We start from the raw sequence: 22,219 nt of genomic DNA on the forward strand, positions 1-22,219 counted from the left end.
GGAATGAAGCCATCGTACAGTGAATCTCCTCAGTATTAATCGGCAAAGGCTCATCAGCAGTACGTCAAACCGTTCGTATACATATCCCCATTCACCTTTTATCTTATGGTGACTCAAGATCTGGACATGAAGTCCTTTCCTTTTCAGTACCTCATGTGTATATATGTATACTATACTTGCGAATGTGTGTTTAAATCTGATAATATTATAACTATACTGTATTTATCTAATATATATAATATATATATATATAACATTATATAAATAGATTTATTATATATAATATATATATATAATAATCTCTATAATTAGTATTCATGACATACAACTACTGACATACCATACATACTAAATTTAATTATATTATATTAATAATAATATTATATATATTAATAATATATTACCATACTACCGGATTTTAAAGCTAAGGACTTATGTTTCCGGTGGGACTGACTCCCACCCTTATCAGTCCTACGAAATATAGTCATTAGCTTTAAACCAGAGTGTTTTAATGGGCCTTTTATACTTGAGACGTATCCTGTTTTAACAGAAGAACTTATTTACATATATATACGAATATATATGTGTGTGTAAAAATTATCCTAATAGGACTTTTGAGAAATTAAAGTAACGCAATGTTTCAATACTTCCAGGCATGGAACCCAACTTAACGCTCTGGCTCGACGATCCAATCTTGGGCAACGTCACTCAGGATTTAGATGCCAGGGATCTCTCGCCCAGCGCCCAGAAATGTCTCGGAGAAATTGCCAATACCTCAAGAACAGGAGGTAAGTGTTTGTGGTGTTCGAAAAGTGGTCTCTAAGTTGGCAGACTAATCCATCCCGTCTTTTATTGTATTTATATGTGTATTTTGGTCATTTATGTCATCTGGGTAAAGTTTTTATTTTTCTGTAATCGTGTTGTTTTTTTTTGTATATTGATTACTTCTGTTGGAGTGCAGTTCGGGGTTGAATTTGAATGCAGTCTGATACAATAAGAGTATTTTTAGTTTTCATAATTCTTTTTATGTGACCAGAACTGTAAAATATGGCGTCCACTTTCATTTTTGTCATTGGTTTTTCATTCGTTATTCGTATATTTCCCAGGTTTATGCAATATTGTGTTATGTTATCAAGACTTTGTGGGTCTTTCTTCACGGCTTGTAATAGTCTTTTTCATTGATATTACAAACCAGTACGCTGAGTCTCTGAAATCGATGATTTCTAAGAAAAACACCAAAAAATGTATTTTCTCATTAATCCTCTAAATGGCCGAGTGAAGAATGGAACGTCTTATTAATTTGCATAAAGGGCACAATTCCTTTAAATTATAGCTCGCCGTTCATCTTTATCCTTTATCACTCTAGTGCTCCCTTGATTTTAAATCGACCCCCCTCTGCCGACCCACCCCGTTTAAACCTTTCCACCACTTCGTCTCTTTAGCGTTTTATAATTCGTTGTTTGAATCATATCCTCTTTTATCACCAGCAATTTATCTTCAATTTTCTCTAGGTGACCACATCATTTAAAGGCAGTCGGATCTATCTTTTAACCAGCAATCACCTTTTAACTTCTTACATCTCAGTAAATAGTAACTCCAGTTCATGCGAAAATGATCTAAAAAGAATATATTCATGATGCCGGGGATGCTCAAATTTATAATTAGCCTTCATGCATATCACCCATCCTAAGAATTTTAGTGTTAGACTGGTATCATTTGGTAGAGGTCGACTTCTGCTTATTGATGAGTTCATGGTTTTTCTTTCATTTTTACGCCTCGTCCCTGTCATTGGGTTTCGTGTTATTGTTTGTTTGTCATTCCTCTGTAAACGTGACTGTGGGATCTCTCTCAAGAAAGATACCAGCGACCATAAAACTGCGGCTCCGTTTGACTCATATAAAACTCCACCATGTTAATGATTCGTGTTGTATTATTTGATCATCATCATCACCGTCTCCAACGGCGTGGGACGCAAAAAGCGTAGTATTTGAAAATCCACTGCTCATAACGTTCCTGTGCCATCTCTTCCACTCATCTTCAGCTTCTTGTCTCAATTTTCGTCCAAGTAAGTCTGGATCTCTTAACTCTTCTGGTGTCCACAGGATCCCAGCTGACGCTATCACGTACTTTTCATCCGGGAGTGGTGCGTAGGACATGTCCAAAACATTTATTTCATCTGCAAATGGAACTAACGTCATTTCTTTAATGCTATTATATCTCACCCCGTCCCGCCATCTGACTCCCAATATTTTTTCATAGAGCTTTAGATGCAGTTACGATGGCTATTCTGATTCTTGTTCGTATAGCAATACAGATCTTGTTAATGTGTAATCAGATTTTCATATGCAATTTCAGGCTTTTGCATTTCGAAATTTTGTTCCATCTGCTCATTGTTTGATTTGCATTTTTTTTAGTGTCACTAAATTCCAGTTCAAGAGAACCTGCTTTGGATATCAGTGTTGGTTCCTAAAGATTTGAAAGACGCAGCATCATTAAGCCTTCCTCCATCTGTTGCTTCGTACCTTTGTGCCTTTCTGTCCTCGTTATTTCTGCATCTTTATATAAATGCTCACCTGGGGCCCCATCTGTCTACATGTCTGATGGATTCCTTTAGGCGAGTTTTGTAAACCTTTTGGTGTTTTCATATATACATATATATATATATATATTATATATATATATATATATATATATATATATATATATATATATATAGATATGCGTCTTGTTTCCTACTGTAGTGACACCCGTACCCAAAATGTGATAAAAAATCGATAAGTTACATGTGTGTGTATATGTATATATGATATATATATCTATATATATTATAAGATATATATAAAAAATCTATATATATAATATTATGAGGAAAAATTTGCGATTATATATAAATTATTCTGCATTTACGAAAGTGATCCTGAAAATGCCATTTTTATCAGATGGAGAGAGAGAGAGAGAGAGAGGAGAGAGAGAGAGAGAGAGAGAGAGAGAGAGAGAGAGAGAAGGAAGATTCATTAACTTCGGAAATTAACCAAGAAGAGTCGGGGTTTCTTACATACAGGAGCTGCCTTGGCGCTCTCTAACGGGCTTCTGCTAAAGGAGAGTAAATTAATCCCTTTAATCAACTGTGACATCAATCTAGTGACTAAGAGTCACTTTCTGAAGAATCGGCTCATTTTAAAACGGGCAAGAAATTTTTTTTTCAGAAATATATTTATACAACAGATTAAGGTTATTGTTTATTTTTAATTTTTTTTAAATATGCATCCTGCTTTGAAAGTTTGGTTTATGCTATTCCCAGGAACAGTGAAACAAGATACATTACAAGATGCATTCAAATGTTGTGGCCATGTCTTGTACAAAATAGTAATGAACCAGATTAAAATTAGGAAGGAAAAGCTTAAAAGCCTTGTAACTATAGCAGATTCACATCAACCCTACATTTGATGTCTAGGTCAGACCCTTACGAGGCTCCTGATTGGCTGTTGATAAGCCAATCACAGGGCTGGAAACTCTCAGTCTCTCGATAGAGTTCACATGGGTAGAATCTATTTCCCACCTCTCCTGAGGGATACGTCTTTCAGGAGAAGTAGAACTCTCAGTCTCAAGAGAGACTGAGAGTTCCCAGCCCTGTGATTGGCTTATCAACAGCCAATCAGGAGCGTCGTAAGGGACTGACCTAGACATCAAATGCACGGTTGATGTGAATCTGCTCTAACACTGCGCTTCAGAGTCGTCTGGATATTAATTAAGATTGAAACGACTTGCCTGGAGGAGGTCGTCGAAAAACACTGCAAAAGTAAGTTGTTGAAAGGATACAGCAGACTAATTTAGAGATTACGGGGAAGGACCGATTTACAAAATAGTATTATATTTTATCATTTACAACAAGTGTCTTCAACATACGAAAATGAATTGTACAAACATGAAGAGTTCATTTAACGAACCCGTTGGTAATAATTCAGTGAGCTGGCTATTTCAATTTTCTGTAACTGTGTTTCAGTTCTATGTCAACAAAATCTCTAATTTCTTTAGCCTTAATAGTTCAAACAATATATATTTCAAAGAATATTTTTTATCTTTTCTTTGGCACTGGTTTTTTAGGAATAAACGATGTTTACGGTATTTTACGGTAAATTATGCCACTTTAACTACAGGACCAAAAGAGAAAAATCCATTTTCATCTAGTTCCTGTGAGCCGGTGGTTTCCAACCTTTTCTAATTCTCGCCTCCCTTCATTGAATGGCACATTCTGCGCCCCCCCCCATCCAACCCCCTTCCTTAAGTACTGTAATTTACTCGCATAGTCGGCACAAGTCAATAATTCACAATATATATATATATATATATATATATATATATATATTATATATATATATATATATATATATACTATATATATAGTATATATACATATATATAGTGTATATATGTGTATATATATATATATATATATATATATTATATATATATATATATATATATATATATATATATATAGTATATATATATATAGTATATATACTTATATATATATGTGTATATATATATATATATATATATATATATATATTTATATATATAATATTGCACCTCACTATAATAGATATATTTGACCATTCTTTGTATCAGTACAATTTTCATATTTGTAAAACATTACTTTCGTTATCTATAATTGTTTAATAATTGATAAAATCCTTAATATAGAATGAAATAGTTTATATATATAGTAGTATATCTATATACTATATATATAGTATTATACATATATATATAGTGTATTATATATGTGTATATATATATATATATATTTAGTATATATATATATACTATATAGATATATATATATATATATATATATATATAGTATATATACATATATATAGTATATAATATATATATATATTATATATATATATATATATATAATATATTTATATATATATATTGCACCAGTCACTGTAGTTGTCCTCAGTACAATTTTCATATTTGTAAAACCATTTCCTTTACTTTCGTTTATCTTTTCTTAAGAATTGTTTCAATCAATTGATTTCCTTAATATAGAATATGAAATAGTTTATATATTTAGACAACTAAATTTCATATTCATATCTGCAATATTTTTTCAGTATTTTGAAATTCTGAATTCCATCATAATTAATAGTTTTCAGATATAATTATCCCCTTCAACAAGCATTTGGGGCCCCCCTGCATGGCAGCCCTTCGAGTCCCCCCCTGGGGGGATGCGCCCCACGGGATGGAAACCACTGCCGTGAGTAGTAATCATTCACAGACGTTGCGATGACCCTTCATGAACCAGCTTCTTCACCGACGTGAATTCAAGTGTGATCCTTCAAGGAGTCTCTGCTAATTAGTCGGAAAAGGACGACGAGTCTCCTCCTCTCATTAAAACTTTCAGGATCCGAAGGATTGTAACAAGTAACAACAGCAGTTTTCTGAGGACCCTTTCTTGGAAAATCGCTTGTTGAGATGTTTTACCGTTAATTTCAGGTCGCTAGGGAAGTTTTGTCGGTAGAAGGATAGTCAATTTTTATGCATATTTATCATTTTGCGCGCCCGTTACTCTCTCTCTCTCTCTCTCTCTCTCACTCCCCCCCCCCCCCTTTCTCTCTCTCTCGCTCGCATTCTCTCACTCTTCTCTCTCTCTCTCTCTCTCTCCATGGGATATTATGGAAGATTTTCCCTAAATTCTTGTACAAGCATTTCTGTTCATATAGACAGATTTACAGAGAACATCGGCTCCTCACCATCTTGTCATCCTCTAAACACTTGAGAAGCTCTAACCCTGCATTTTTAGCTTCCCATTACTTATAAAGGTTAGTGCGTCTTACCTTCCATAAAGTATACTGAAGTCAAGAACGCACAACTCATCTACCGAATCCTTTTGAAGTGGAGAACCTATATATTGAAATCGATTTACATGGAATCTTATTTACGCTTGGTGATGAGCAAGGAAATATCAAAGAACTGTATTCGGGGAATCGGTTCGACATCGAACTCGAGATGTCCTTTAAAAGTCATTCCTAATTTCTCTTTTGAATATAAACATGAAATCGCTGTAGCTATATTTTAGAAATTTCCAATGACGCGATTCACCGAGACAGTATGTGTTTGAAAATAGAAAAAAATTGTAACTTGTACCCTTAAAAAGTAAAGCTCACACTTGAATGCATAATGATATTTTTCGCCATCATTGACTGGAAACTTCCAGGGCTCGACTTTCGCTGTGTAGGTACCCGCAGTCCGGACCTGAAACGTACCTCGCAGATTGTAGTACCCAGGGAGGTGAAGGAGACTTGCAATTATCAAGAAACAACACCCGTGCCACGTGGAAAGGGCAAATTGAATCTTTCAAGATAATGAACTTTGATCGACTATTGGGTCTTCTTAGATTACTATTTGATATCAGCTTAATTCATTATTATTGCTTCAGGGGCTCTCGTGGTCTAGGGTTTTGGGAACTTTAAAGGGGAACCGGCTTCCTGCGCCGTGTATTAATGTCGGACTCTTTCGAGAATATGATGCAAATGGTATTATTATTATTATTTATATTAAAAGTAATAGCTACTTCAGCAGCGTTACGCTTGTAGACTTTCTTCTCTATTTTTCGAATAGCGGCTTTTTCTGTGCTACTTAAACAGGCTAGTAGATCGCCTATGGAGGTCATTCTCAAGTCTTGACCCTGCATTTGAGAATAACCTCCTTAAGCGCTCTACTAGCTTGCTTAAGTAGCACAGAAAAAGCCGCTATTCGAAAAAAAACAGAGAAGAATCTCTACAAACGTATCTGCCGAAGTAGCTACAATTTTAACGAATGATGCTTGAGAGAGGGTCTGCTTCCCAAGTATTATTATTATTATTATTATTATTATTATTATTATTATTATTATTATTATTATTATTATTATTATTATTATTATTATTACTGGTAAATTATTTATAAATAATACGCCCAGAATGCAATGGCAGGTATCCACACAAATATCTGCGGAAGCGCGAACCCCCCACTAGGATTCTCTTTCAAATTTATCGTAAAGGAAACAAAAACAATTCGACCACACACAAAGGTGAGATGACTTTAATTCCAACTGAAAGACTGCCCTTTCATGAAGCGGAATTATAGAGGAGCCGAATCTCCGTGATGAATATCGCCTTTCTTTGGGTATCAGATTAGATCAGCATTGGCTGGATGGTAATAGATGATCGATAGCCTTCCACTAAGGAGAAAAAAAAAAAACTTGTTAAGAGAAACTAAACATCATTTTTGTTTTCATCAATAGAACCCCCTTTTTTTTTTTTTTTTTTTTTTTTTTTTTTTTTTTTTTTTACTGGTTAGATGTAGAATGAGCTATCGGCTGTGTGTTTGTGTTTTTGTCTTAGGTACCTTCTGCCAGTATTTCCGTCTGATCATCGTCTTGCTCCTCCCATGACTCCTGTTCTTACTGGCCGAACTTCTACCATTCCCATCAGGTACTCAAATCACCTCGGTCTCTAGATACCGCATAACTCAGCCACTTTCTCATTTGAGATTATGATTCTCGCGACTCGCTCCAGCCAGGAATTTGACATTTTGTCTTCACGCCCGTTCAAAATGTCTTCTAGTTTCCCTGTTAACGTTCGTGTCTGCTTCTCTGAGCAGCACAGGTCTTATACGGGTCTGTATCGGAGGAGTGACATAACAAATGAGTGACATAAATACCGTACTAAAGGAGTGACGTTGTTACTGAAAGTGACGTGACGGCCAAGTAACAAAATAAAAAATTATGAAAATGATTACATTATTAAGATTATACTTGAATAACTAGAACCACTCAATTGTTAACATATTCTAAATACTGGTTGGATGGTTGTTACTCATTTGAAATTTATATATAGGGTTTCACTCTTTTATGTCACTCCTTTGACATTCTTATTTGTGTCTTATTAATTAGTCTATTATTTACTAGTGATCTAGCAATCTCTTTCCACTTTATGCAGGTTGTCACTGTAAGTCTCTCCCTCGTTGGCTTTGTCACTATTTGCTTCCCATTTAATTGCAAGTCTAAGATAACAGCCACACTGTGAAAAGGCCCATCCGTCCACCACTGCTTGATCATCGCCCCTTGATCTTCTTATACAATTAGGGGTCCAAAATTCATCACCCATTTCATTTGAAAATTCATCACCCATTTCGTTTCAAAATTCATCACCCATTTCATTTTTTTATCCAAAGCACCTCTGAATGCTAATTGATACAGCAGTAATTTAACACTGAGTTCACAACCATTACTCTCACGAAACCTCCACAGCCACTTTCTTGATAGTCATTTTTCCTTTGTTTCCTTACTGGCCACCATTCCTTTACTCATACGGAATTTCAGTGCTCTTCCCTCCGTTCCAGTATTCCATCCTTTTCCAATTAAAAAGTCGAAGAATATGAGACAAATGCAACTGTTAACGTTGGGAAATTCCTTTTATAAAAATTTAAGCGGCTCGAGAAAATGTGCCTGGAAGGACACTAACAAGGATCGATTTAAAGTGTAAAGGCCTTGAAGGTATCGGCGAGAGCCTATCTCCTGACCCAGAGATAACCACCGCCTCCCCACACTCCCTCTCTCTCTCTCTCTCTCTCTCTCTCTTTGGATAAGGAACGTAGTGGTTGAACCGGGGTAGGACGGACGAATGGCTCGGGTCTCTGAAATCCAGTAAACCTCTGTTGACCTGAGCAGTGCGATGAGTACATAGTTCTTGGGTAATTGTTGTGGGTCGTAGTAGCTAAGGTGGAAAAAGAGAAAGATGGAAGGGCAAAAACATTATGCGTGAGTGTTCATTGCTGTTAAAATGGATGCCATCAAGACGAGCGACCTCGACGAGGTAATCCTCACTACACTAAGGTGAAGCCGTTCATACAGTATTGTCTATTTCCAGGTATTTAAATAAATCAACATTCTATGACTACCAAGGTAACCAAAACTAAGACATTCAAACAATTTTAGTTTTATTTAATGATTTCAAGTCGCCAAACATCTAGACCTGATTTCTCAGGACCTTATAAATGATAAAGAACCATCATAGCTTTGAGCCTATTTGTGCTAGATAATGTCTTAACGAGGACCTCATCATGATTCAACATACTAACAATGTAACGGATTTTACAACGTATCCACTATATACGTACACCAGGAGAGGTTGCAAGAACCAGGCTTTCGATGACAGAAAGTTGATATGACAATGGTGTCTCGTTAGCAGTCGAGAGGAAAGCAACAAAGAACTTAAAAATACAAAAAAAAAGAAAGGATGACGGGGCATCTGTTGGAGGGTTAACGATTTCCTTTGCAGTCGTATCGGCGTTTCAAAGAAAAGTCGAGCACAGCATCCTTCTGTCCTTCAGACTGAAAAGGAACCAAATCGTTTTTAATGTGTGCTTGTTTGTGCGCTTTACTGTTTTCATTGTAAATAACAGTTTTGAGTCTCGAGATAACATTGTGTTTGAAATATCTCGTTAATATGCTGAGAATGCCAGTCATTTGTGTATTTTAGACTGTACTAACTGTGATGTGACGAAGGGAATATTTCTAGTGGCCTTGTTGTTGAAAAAGATTCGGTCACAGAAGAGCATCATCGACAGCGTAGTTTGCTATATATTTTCCGAACAAAACGAACTTATATAAAAATTCAGGTGATAGGACTGACTTTTAGAGATTGTGCATATACTTAATGACAGGCAATAAAAAAAAATAAAAAAAAAAAAATTTCTTTGTATATCCTTGATCACTTATAAGAAGTTGAAGGGAGCTTTAAATGAGTTTTTATTTAAAAAAAAATTTTTTTGCCGTGATGTTCAAATGTCAGAAAATCACGAATATTCTTATTATCTTGTAACTGATGTTTTAATCCAAAGCGAAAAATTTGAATATCTGTTGGAACACGAAGTCTTCTCATATGTGAATCCAGTGACTGGGATTCCCCTTAGCTTTGTGTTAAGTTCATAGTTACTGATGCCTAGCGCCTGTGTAACCTGATCCATTCATCGAAGCCTCACTCGATACACTATAGACATTATTAAAGATTCTTTGCAGCGTCCCCTGGCCCCTAGCTGCAACACATTTCATTCCTTTTACTGTACATCCATTCATATTATATTTCTTCCATCTTGCTATCCACCCTCTCCTAACGATTATTTCATTGTGCAACTGAAAAGATTTCCTCCTGTTACACCTTTCAAACCTACTTGCGCTCAATTACCTTTCCAGCACGGAATGACCTCAAAGGTGCCAGTGCTTCGCCTTTGACCTAAGCTTTGTATTCCATTCCATTCCCTTGTACCACCTCCATCAAAAATCGTGGATCGTTGAATGTTGTGGGTGGCTTTAAGAAGGCGAATGGAATTTTACCACCTGGGCGAGGTCCTCATATTCTGATCTAGGGAGACTTTGTTGCCTGGGGGCTGTGTTATTTGATGTGTCATTAAGACATCCTTTATTTTTATTTGTTTGATAAGTAAGAGCTCTTCTTTCTGTATTTCCCTTGACCTCCTCGTACATCTTCCTAATGAACACCATAGTCTTTGGGAGCTTCAATTCAAGACAGTGGCCCATGTGGGGTTTTTCATATGAATAGGGTTCATCTTCTGAATAATAATAATAATAATAATAATAATAATAATAATAATAATAATAATAATAATAATAATAATAATAATAATGATAATAATGATAATAATATTCCTTTTAATATTGTTTGTTCTCAACTTCTTTATTTTCAGTTACGTTTCATCTTTCTAATTTTTTCCCGATTGTCAAATGCAAGGCTTCACAAAAACATGAATACCATTGTCATATTACTAAAAAGTTTATGCTTGTGAATATGTTTCCCTGGGATACGTTTTAACATTTTTCTTCTCTTTGCATTACATAATAGCATTTGTGTTTAAATTAGTCTCTAGCAAGAGTATTCTTGCACTTAAAAATGTACGGATCTGTTTGGTAATGCAGAGCATAAACCTATGATGTCTGGTGTTTCAACTTGACTGTGATGTTAGACCATCTATACCTCAATCTTTGTTAATTACATAAGTATGAACCAGAAAGACCAGGTAGCGTAGTTTCCAATGTAATCATCCCTCAGTAGGCTTGTCCCTTTACACGAAATTTCTATAAAAAAAAAAAAAGATAAATGCTTTTGGTCGTAAGAGTCGTCTACAGCAGTCTGATGCGTCGAGTTTCAACTCTGAAAAAAAGCTGAATGATCAGCTTATCTCGTAAGATGCAGCCACTTCCCTAATTCTTATTCGACGGTAACACCGTACTTATTCCTCATAAAGGTATGACTGTATTTAGCATCACCCAATAGCGCAAAGGTTTTAGCTGTCAAATGCATAGCTCTAACGTCACCAGCAAGTAAGGTATTTTTCGTCAAGGGTCTTGCATTTGCTAAGATTGTTTTGATAGAGTGATTTTTTTACCATGTCCAAGTGTTTTTCTTCCTGTCAGGATTCCAGCAGCATCTTGACGCATATTTCTCTCGTTTGAGTGTTTCTTATCACGCGATTTCATTCCAGCTTTGAAAAATGAGAAGTACAAAATCTTGCTTTCCCGATTAAAGATGTTTTAAGTCTCGGCCTTGTCTTCGTGTCAAGTTCAGATGTAAGTCGATAGTCCTCCAAAGGATTTCCGCTAATTGGAGAATAGGACCTGTCTTATTTCCACCATCCTCAATTTCATTAAAACTTTCAGGGGAATTTTCGGAAATCCTTAAGGATATAGTAACCCCTACCCAACAACCATCTCCATCGGAAAATGGTCCTGTAAGTATGACGAGAGTTACGTAGAATGTTTTCCGGATATTGCGCAAGAATATTTCTGGACGATATTTTGCTAGACAGTGTGACGCAAAGTTTAATGGGCATTAACACGCGTTTGTAAAATAAATTGATCTATTCATCGCATCGGAATCGAACGGAGGCTTTAGAGTGAAAGCCTGCGTTGCTACCAAATGAATCACAAAGGTCAGGAAAGTAGATGGAACCTAATCACTAAACATGGTGGGAAGTAAAAACATCACCTGGATCCGCAGTTTATAGTTTCTTTCATATTTTCTAGCTACATGAGTAAGCCCTATTTTTGGCCTCCCCCTCTCCCCCCCCCCCTTCCCCCCCCCCCCCTCCTCTCTCTCTCTCTCTCTCTCTCTCTCTCTCTCCTCTTCTCTCTCCTCTCTCTCTATATATATAATATATATATATACTATACTATATATATAATATATATATATATATATAGTTATATATATAATATCTACACACACGCATTAAGCTACAAATGTCCTTGTGTAGCTTAATGCGTATATATGAATCACGGTGATATGATGAGACTCATATATAATATATAACATATATATGTATATGTATATATATATATATATATATATATATATATATATATATATATACAAGGTAATGCCACGGAGGAAAATGAAAAACGAGAACTGCCGAGATCTTTAGGTCATAACGACCCTTTGTCTTGCCTTTATTAAGTGGTCGTTAAGACCGAAAGACTTCGGCAGTTCTCGTTTTTCCTTTTTTTTCCTCCGTGGCATTATTACCTTTATTTATACATAGCATCACGTTTTATATTTCGTAACCAAGTTATTCATATATATATATATATATCTAATAAAACGGAGACCCATAAAAACAGGCCAAAAATATAGAGAAAAAAGTACTAATATTTCAGAGACTGCTGTCTCCCTCTTCAGGTAGATGAATGAGAAAACAGTTTTACAGAAAAGGTGGTATTTATACCAAGAGGTCCATCCACAAACAAGCCAAGTTAAGTCACCTCCGGCTGTAATCTTCCTTTAATCTTCTTAAGGGTTGGTTTCGAATGAAGATGGTTTGTCGATCCGTGTCCCGTAATCCATGCTCCTTTTTGAGATGTTATCAGGTTACCTGGCCTCTTATTGTCTTTTATTAAGGACCGATTCCAATCAATTTGAACTCTTGTAACCCCCCCGGTGGTCAGTTTGCTGCTTAAAGTGTTAGTGTTCATGTGCGTGACCAAATTCCAGTTTTAATTCCTATGGTTATGGTTCATTTATATGGTTGAAAAGAATAGCCAGAGTTTTCTGTTGTTCCATACCTAAACTGACCAGTTTGTGTTGTATTAATCTCTGGGGAAGGGATTTACCTGTAATCCTATGTAATCTTACCATCGGGATTTTACAGGTTAAACATCCCTTCCCCAAGAGATTAATACAACACAAACGGTCAGTTAGGTATGGGACACCCCCCCCCACAACAGAACTCTGGCTATTTATTTTCAACCATATAAATGAACATAACCATAGAATAAACTGGAATTTGTCACGTGTAATTTATAGCAGCAACTGCCGGTACAAGAGTCAAATGATGGAATCGGCCTTAATAAAAGAGAGGCAGGTAATGAACATCTCAAAAGGAGCATGGATTTCGGACACGATCGACAACCTCTTCATTCAACCAACCCTTAAGAAGATTAAAGGAAGATTATCAGGCGGGGGTGACTTAAATTGGCTTGTTTGTGGATGGACCTCTTGGTATAAATACCACCTTTTCTGTAAACTTTTTCTCATTCATCTACCTGAAGAGGGAGACAGCAGTCTCTGAAAATATAGTACTTTTTTCTCTATATTTTGGTGTTTTTTTATGGGCTCCTTTTTATTAGATGGAATTCTGTTGTTACAGAACATTGTTACCAGTCATATATATATATATATATATATATATATATATATATATATATATATATATATATATATATATATATATATATATATATAATGGTGTGGTTCGGTCTGTAAATGACGTGAGTCTGAAATCCCTTTGATCACTGTTTTTATGGTCACGTATCCTGACAATGCGTAACGAGTCTGTTCCGGCCTTTAGATAAGCTAATGATTAAAAAATGTATGCCAATTTCTAGTAACAAGTTTTGCTTTCATCACTTTTTCATTATGCTTTGTCATAAAGTGCCCATTGTCAAGTTTCTAAGAAATGTAATTATTAATTTTGAAATTCAAGGTTCCATTAATGTCATGCTAAAAAAAATCTTGCATCGCCTTATGAGGCAAAGTATCTTCTGACCTATTTTTTTTTATTCGTTGAAATAACCGAGGTTTTGTCTTGGTGTAGCATCGTTTGAATTTGATGATGAACTAAATACGCTTAATTCCAGTGCAACACTTCGTTAACTCGTTTACAGAGAAAACTGTATCACTGTCGACACCAGAGCAGGATGTCCTGCCAAGTCATCTCGAAAATGATGCTTTGAATTTGATGATTTCACAGTTTAGCAGAAGTAATCATAATTTTATTTATGTCTGTTTTATATCTGATTTCATAGCAAGAAGTTCCTCGCACATGAAGGATAATAATGCTGCTATTTTAGTAAACCAGCAAAACAATCATTCAGATTCGCCAGCGACACAAACAATATTGTTTAAAGCTGCTTATGTTAGGAAATGTTACTAATTGGACGTATTATAGTTGGGCAGTACGAAGAGAAGTGAAATTTCGTCCAAGTAATTTGTTATTTAGTACTATGACATCAGGTCCGTTACACTAGTGTGAACGCTTATCGTCACTAGGCACGAGCGTCGTCTAACCATGACAACTTATTAAATTCATTATTTTTCATTTAAAACAAAATTATTTGCCACCAGTCACATGATCATAAACAGAGAAAATTAATTCAGTTTGTCAACCAATCAGTGACTCGAGAATTGTTGTGACAACGAAATTAATAAATTTTGCAATAGAAAAGCGGCAAAGTCGATCTTTCAAGACAATGATCTTTGACCGGTCTACGGGTCTTCTTAGATTACGAATCGATATTGCCTGATAACCATTCATTTTCTCCAAGGTCTAGATTGGAATGCTCTGGCCAGGGAAGAGAAATACCCTAAGTTAATGTAAAGTTGCATTCCCATTTTTTTTTTTGAGTGCGTACCATGCTTTTTTATTTTTGATAATCAGCCTTCACCGGTTGTTGATGGTTTTGTGGTAATATCAATGAAATCGGCAGTAACGGGAAAAGGCTCAGAAGAGTAAAATAGGAAGTGAAGATATTGTTCTTACCCATTCCTCTCTCAGTGGTTAAGTCAACTCTTTAACTGCATCGAAACCAAAAGAAACATGTTCGAGTGCTGGCATGGGCAGATGAACCTTTTGTATCGTTATTTTCCTAAGATGCAAGTTATTACCAAGGTAGAGTGAATTTGATATTAACTGATACTATTAGCGTGTAGGAGTGACAAAACTTCTCTCTCTCTCTCTCTCTCTCTCTCTCTCTCTCTCTCTCTCTCTCTCTCTCTCTCTCATATGTGTGTATATATATACGAATATGTTATGTATCATACAAATATATATATATTTTGTTTGCATGAAGCATGCCTTTTTGGGTTTGTTTACTAGGAATTTGCTTTGCAGTGGTAATGGTAGTAGTTATAATAATAACAAACTATCGTTGAAATACCAGTATCGCAAATTTCATGAACCATATTCTAATCGAAGTTGACAATAGGCATTTTGATACTAATAATTAATTCCCATATTGATGTTCTCTTTGCAGGGTGCCTTTGGCCACTAACTGCAACCCTTTTCATTACATTTACTGCACCTCCATTCGTATTTTTCTTCCATCTTGCCGTCCACCCTCTCCTAACAATTATTTCATATATTGTAACTTCGAGGTTTTCCTCCCGTTACACCTTTCAGACCTACCTACTCTCAATTTCCTTTCCAGCGCTGAACGACCTCATAGGTCCCAGTACTTGGCCTTTGACCTAAAAACTATATTACATGCCAGCAATACGCTCACCTTGATAAAGCACTCTTATCTTTCGCCATGCATTCAAATAACGTATAAATTGATATGTATTTTGTATCATGTCATAGCTCCAATGAACTATGTTCATGATTCATCGACCGAAGATAATTACTACTGATGTGACGGCGTTTCCCACTGGACAGTAATTTAGCCATTTGAAGGGAGCATTGCAGATTAATATCCAAGATACGGGGAGGACACTGGCTGATGATTTACTCACCCAGTATTCTGCATTTCTGAACTGAACTGCATCCTTGGTGTAAGTGGTCCATCTGCCGGATTTAATATAGCTTGGCCATTCTTGCGAGTTTCTTTCAAAGTTGCTCGCACGAGTGAGTCGTTCGCTGCTAATCTGGTTGACTAGAAGCAAAGCTTATAACCGAAGTTTCGTATTGTTTCAGTGACCTCTTTTTATTTCTGGTCGTGAATGTCAAGTTTGCTTTTTCCTTCTTTTTCTCATTATTATCCTTACTTTTGCTCATGCTGCTACTAACACTCCTATATACGCGGTTTCTCAATAGCGCTAAAGTTTCAATCTAACACATACCTATCATGGCGTTTTTGACAGAAAAAAGGCAGAATTATGGCGTCTTCTCACTGTGAAATCCTTAAGTAAATTTCATCCAAACCCTTCCCCTGAGATTGAATTCAAACATCATTTACATTGACAACGATCTCAAATATTTAAAAAAGAAAGTAGAAGAATCTTGTAAACAGTTATGCGTTTGGCTGGAGCAGTGTTTGTCCTACGACATATAACCAGATCTGTAAGTAGGGCATAGATAAACACTAGGGACGCTGTATCTACCCCTTTCATTCCTGAGAAAAGCGTTCTAATTCAAACACCGATTCCTCCTTATTAAGGAGTCGTAGTATATGTATGTATGGTGTTTTTGCGTTACATGGAGCCATTGGCTATTCAGCAACGGGACCAACGACTTTACTTGACTTCCGAACGGCGTCGAGAGTGAACTTCTATCACTATCACCAGAAATACACATTTCTAACCCCTCAATGGAATGCCCGAGAATCGAACTAGCAGCCACCGAGGTGGCACGCAAAGACCAAGCCGACCACGCCACTGAGGCGCTAGGGAGTCGTAATGAACAGTTATAATACCATTGCTGAAGGCACGGGACCGTAAACTGGTGGTTCATTGCTAAATGCAGTCATTATCATTTAAGACGCATGCAGTCATTGAACCTGCAGAAGTGAAATGAAGAAACCTTCCTATAATTTATTCGGCGAGAAGAAGTTCCTGACTGTGTTCTTTCAAATTGCGACAAATAATGAAACTTCAGATCGCTGCCATACGGTAGATACTAGTTTCTCACATCAAAACCAAATACCATTTGAAGATTAGAGTTAAATTCATTATTAGAACCTAATTAAAGGAGGTTTTCTTAACGCCCCCGTACCTTTGTGACAGAAAAGAAATGATTTGAAAAGGCGCCCAAAATCTAGAACCGGCTTCAGTAACTGCTAGACACCACAAAACTCAACAGTTGCTTACTAACTCGTTTTCAAAATTATTATAACTATATATTGCTATCGTGCGGCAATAATAAAGTTTTGCGCTATTGTACATAGATGAAAGCATAAAAATGACTTACAACTTCAATATGAAGAGAAAAATCAGTATTAAAAGTACCTTACAACAAAGTATCTCTAAGATCACTCAAAACTCTCCTTTAGGTTTGTAGCTTTCAAGCTAGAAATGTTTTACCACTTCTTGCATAACCATACATTAAACATTTTTCTATCGTGGATTTCATCTGAATTTTCAAATGACATATATGAATGACAATATAAACTTTACTCACTTTGTCATCCTAACTTTGTTGCAATATATATTACTTTGTGATGATCTTGTCTTTATGTCCCTTATTTTCATGTTTTTGTGTTATTATTAATTTTAAGATATATATAGTATATATATATATATATTGCATATTATTGTATATATATATATATATATATATATATATATATATATATATTAATGTATATATATATATTATATATATATATATATATATATATATATATATATTATATATATATATATATATATATATATATATATACGTATATATCGTGCATCAACCTACAATCTTGTAATTTTATATATATTTTCTGGACAGTCGTTAATAGTGGCAATTATTTGTTTAATTAAATTTTTTTTTCATAATACTGAAAAAAGTACAGGGAGAACCAGAGAGAAGTTAAGTCTGATATTTATTATATATGAATAACATTCAGAGTAATAATCATGCATGTGTTCCATTAGATTGGTCGCAACCATTGACTGACAAAATATACACCCCTCCCCACACACACACACACACACACACACACACACACACACACACACACACACACACACACATCAAGGATTTTAATTTTGGAAGCAGCGAAATCTAAAGACGAAATTAAGTCGAAAATGTGAAGTGAAGAAGCTACCACTGGATTGGCTTGCGGTTTATCGTGCTCCATATCTAAACCCTGAGTTGCAATTAAGATCTCAGCTTCTTGCATCCAGCTTTGAAAACCATGGATGTTTACAATGAAAATGTCAACATCATCAAATGAATAATTTACGATGCCATAAAAGTCTCTCGTGCAACTTACTTTCCCCAGTCGTATGAAAAGGCGATGAATAGAGCCACAAAGACGTAACGCTTAAGGTTAACAAAATAAACAAGTCTAACGTTAATCCCTTCTCGTACGAAGTGAAGTGCGTTGCCGAAATGGAGGAACGACTTTGGCAGGCCCAAGACACGTGCAGAACCGAGAAGAAGGAACGTCAACGGCATCACTGAATCGTTCAGCAGTGAATTGGAGAACCTTATGAAAGGGCAGGAAAGATCTCATTGATATCTTGACCACTACATCCACCCACCCTCTAACCCCTACGAGTAGGAAGGGGAGCACACCCATAAACTTAATCCCACTGAATCTGTTATTAGTCTAGTGGGGCCCCATCTCATATGGCTTTGTTTTTTCTTTTCGGTGACTCGCCAAAGTTCAAACCCGGTTGTTAGGAGCTGTATCAGATTCAGCAACACACAGTTCGGTAGGCCTCGTAGAAACGTCGTCTCTATCGATTCAAGAGCCTGGTTAATTAGAGAAGAGGATTGTTTTTGGAGGGAGAGAGCATAATCTGACTAAAATGTTGTTTTTAATGAATACAAATTTTCACTCAGTAGGGGATTTTAGCAACAGGCAGCCAGGCATTGTAAGAAGCGTTCTCTCGTGTAATAACTACTTGCATTCAATCTTCAGCACCAGGTCGATATGATTTAGACATGGAGGCAACAGTTGCCTATTTTTCGTTTCAAGAGATTCGGATGAAAGTCATTTTTCATATGAAATAAACAATCGTGTTCCTTACAGCAGAGATAGAAAGCAAAAAATCTGTTATTCCTCTCTGGAAAACAGCAAGTAGAAATAGAAAGCAGGAAACCTACTATTCCTCTCAGGGAAACAGCAAGAAATATAGAGCAGGAAATCTATTCCTCTCAGGAAAACAGCAAGAAATATAAAGCAGGAAATCTATTCCTCTCAGGAAAACAGCAAGAATTATAAAGCGGGAAATCTATTCCTCTCAGGAAAACTGCAGAAATATAAAGCAGAAAATCTATTCCTCTCAGGAAAACAGCAAGAAATATAAAGCAGGAAATCTATTCCTCTCAGGAAAACAGAAAGAAATATAAAGCGGGAAATCTATTCCTCTCAGGAAAACATCAAGAAATATAAAGCAGGAAATCTATTCCTCTCAGGAAAACGGCAAGAAATATAAAGCAGGAAATCTATTCCTCTCAGGAAAACAGCAAGAATAATAAAGCAAGAAATCTATTCCTCTCAGGAAAACTGCAGAAATATAAAGCAGAAAATCTACTATTCCTTTTTAAAAAACTGACCTTCAGATAGTATTCACAGAAACACCAGTCAGTAATCTACCCTTTGTATACGTACATTATATTATCGTCCATAGAGCTCAAGAGCACCTCAGTGGCGTGGTCAGTTTGGTCTTGGCATTACACCTCGGTGGCAGAGAGTTCAATTCTCGGGCATTACATTGAGGGGTTAGAGATGTGTATTTCTGGTGATAGAAGTTCACTCTCGACGTGGTTCGGAAGTCACGGAAAGCCGTTGGTTCCGTTGCTGAATAACCTCTGGTTCCATGCAAAGTAAAACACCATACAAACAAACAAACGAACAATAGAGCTCAAAAGAAACGGTCATCGCTTACTGTAAATTGTTTCAGGACATTAAGGATTTGTCAGCCTAGAATGATTTGATGAGGGATTCAACAATATCAGGAAACTAGAATAAAATAATCCTATATAAACAGCAATGCTGTTGTTTAGGTTAAGGTGGCCTTATACCATAATTGGCTTTTACTCCTGGAGCAGTATATGCGTGTGTGTGAGTGTACACGTACGTACATATACATACACACATGTATATATATAATATATATATATATATATATATATATATATATATATATATATGTGTGTGTGTGTGTGTGTGTGTGTGTGTGTGTGTGTGTGTGATTACATTGCTTTTTTCTATAATCTATCAGTGTTTTTTCCTGGATTAAAGTGAGCTCACTTTACAACGTGACTTCATCAAAAGCCCGACGTCATCTGTTGAATTAGATAATGTAATTTACCTTTGAATTTTTTTATTTATTTCAAAAATGGTTTGATGCAGACCTCTTCACTTATATCAAACACTGATTAGCTTCCTTTAAGATTCCTATTAAGGAGTCATGTTACAGATAGAGGTCAAAGCCATACTTACCATCGCAACATATGTTGTGGACCCATGTGGACGGATCGGTTCGGGTGAGAGTGTATTTGCGATACTGGGGAATAGATACACAGATGACGTTGATTGCTGCATATTGCAAACTGACAGGATCTGCAGTCGCTTGGTAATCCCCTTTTGATGAGGTCTGGATACGCCGAGAACTCGGATGACAGATGACGCCAGTTTGATTTAAATAACTCTCCAGCTCTTCCGGTAAAAGTCATGTTTCATGTCTTTGGTATTTGTGGTATAATTTTATATCACGTCGGGCTTTTGATGAAGTCACGTTGTAAAGTGAGCTCACTTTAATCACGGAATAGATTACAGAAAAAAGCAATGTAATACATATATATATATATATTATATATATATATATATATATATATATATATATATATATTCATAAAGTTAAAGTCCTCCTGGGCCTCTGCCAGGCTCACAGGACAGGCGCTGATCTCCTGTATCTTTGGCCGACAGCCATAGTGGGTGACAGGAACTAGTGCCTAAGACATGTGGCCAGTGTGTCTCTAGGCCCACTGTTTAACCCTCCAGCTAGAAGACTGGTACCTATTCTCACACTCACCCTAGAGTTTTCAGATCGCTTGTTTGGTGGGACACCGTATTTTTGCAATGTTGCCTTCCCCAAACCACCAGTGAGCGGAAGGATTTGAATTCCGGTCCTCTCAACTGGTAGGTGAGAATCTTATCACTGTGCCACCACGCGGGTAAAATATATATATATATATATATATATATATATATATATATATATATATATATATTTATATGTGTGCGTGTGTATGTTTTTGTGTGTGTGTATGTATAACTGAGTCACGAAAATTTGCAATGGGATAAAGACATATAAATAAAGGTAAAAGCCACAAAGGAAAGTGAAACAGTGGAGTGCTCCGAGATCTTTCGACTCAGGTCCTTTACTTAGCAAGTAAAGGATTCTGAGTCGACAGATCTTGCAGTGCTCCACTGTTACACTTTCCTTCGTGGCTTCTACCTTTTATATATATATTTATATGTATATGTATATTATATATATATATATATATATATATATATATATGTATGTATGTATGTATGTATGTATGTATGTATGTATGTATGTATGTATGTAGTATGTATGTATGTATATATATATATTATATATATATATATATATATATATATATATGTGTGTGTGTGTGTGTGTGTGTGTGTGTGTGTGTGTGTGTGTGTGTCCGATGTCGAATCCGAGTAAGGCTTTACGATTTAGACGCGATCGTTTACAACTCTCTGTACATCTGCTGACCTAAGCAGGAAATTATGCACCTGATGGTTAGTAGACTGTGTTTGGTGGCAGCCAGAGGTGGTGAGGCGTTAGAGGCTATACCAGTCTATTCATGACGCATTGTTGGTGTAATTTTAATTGCAATGAATTACCTTTTACAACTCAATAAGCCGAAGTAAATCAAAGGGAAGTTCTTTATTACTATGATGATTCTGTTAAATGGTCCAAGCTAAAGAATGAATCAGCTCTCTTGTTTC

The 22,219-nt window shown here is 36.0% G+C and overlaps 1 protein-coding gene across 1 annotated transcript in view; it reads left to right on the top strand.

Moving 5' to 3' along the window:
• LOC135226487 (vasoactive intestinal polypeptide receptor-like) overlaps positions 1-22,219 on the top strand; it is a 309,527-nt gene that overhangs the window by 46,565 nt on the left and 240,743 nt on the right. Inside the window, exon 2 of the mRNA XM_064266104.1 lies at positions 654-788. Coding sequence (XP_064122174.1) covers positions 654-788 — 135 coding nt within the window. The remainder of the gene's footprint in view (positions 1-653; positions 789-22,219) is intronic.

Source organism: Macrobrachium nipponense, chromosome 20 (assembly GCF_015104395.2).
Source record: "Macrobrachium nipponense isolate FS-2020 chromosome 20, ASM1510439v2, whole genome shotgun sequence".
In the NCBI taxonomy this organism is placed as follows: Eukaryota; Metazoa; Arthropoda; class Malacostraca; order Decapoda; family Palaemonidae; genus Macrobrachium; species Macrobrachium nipponense.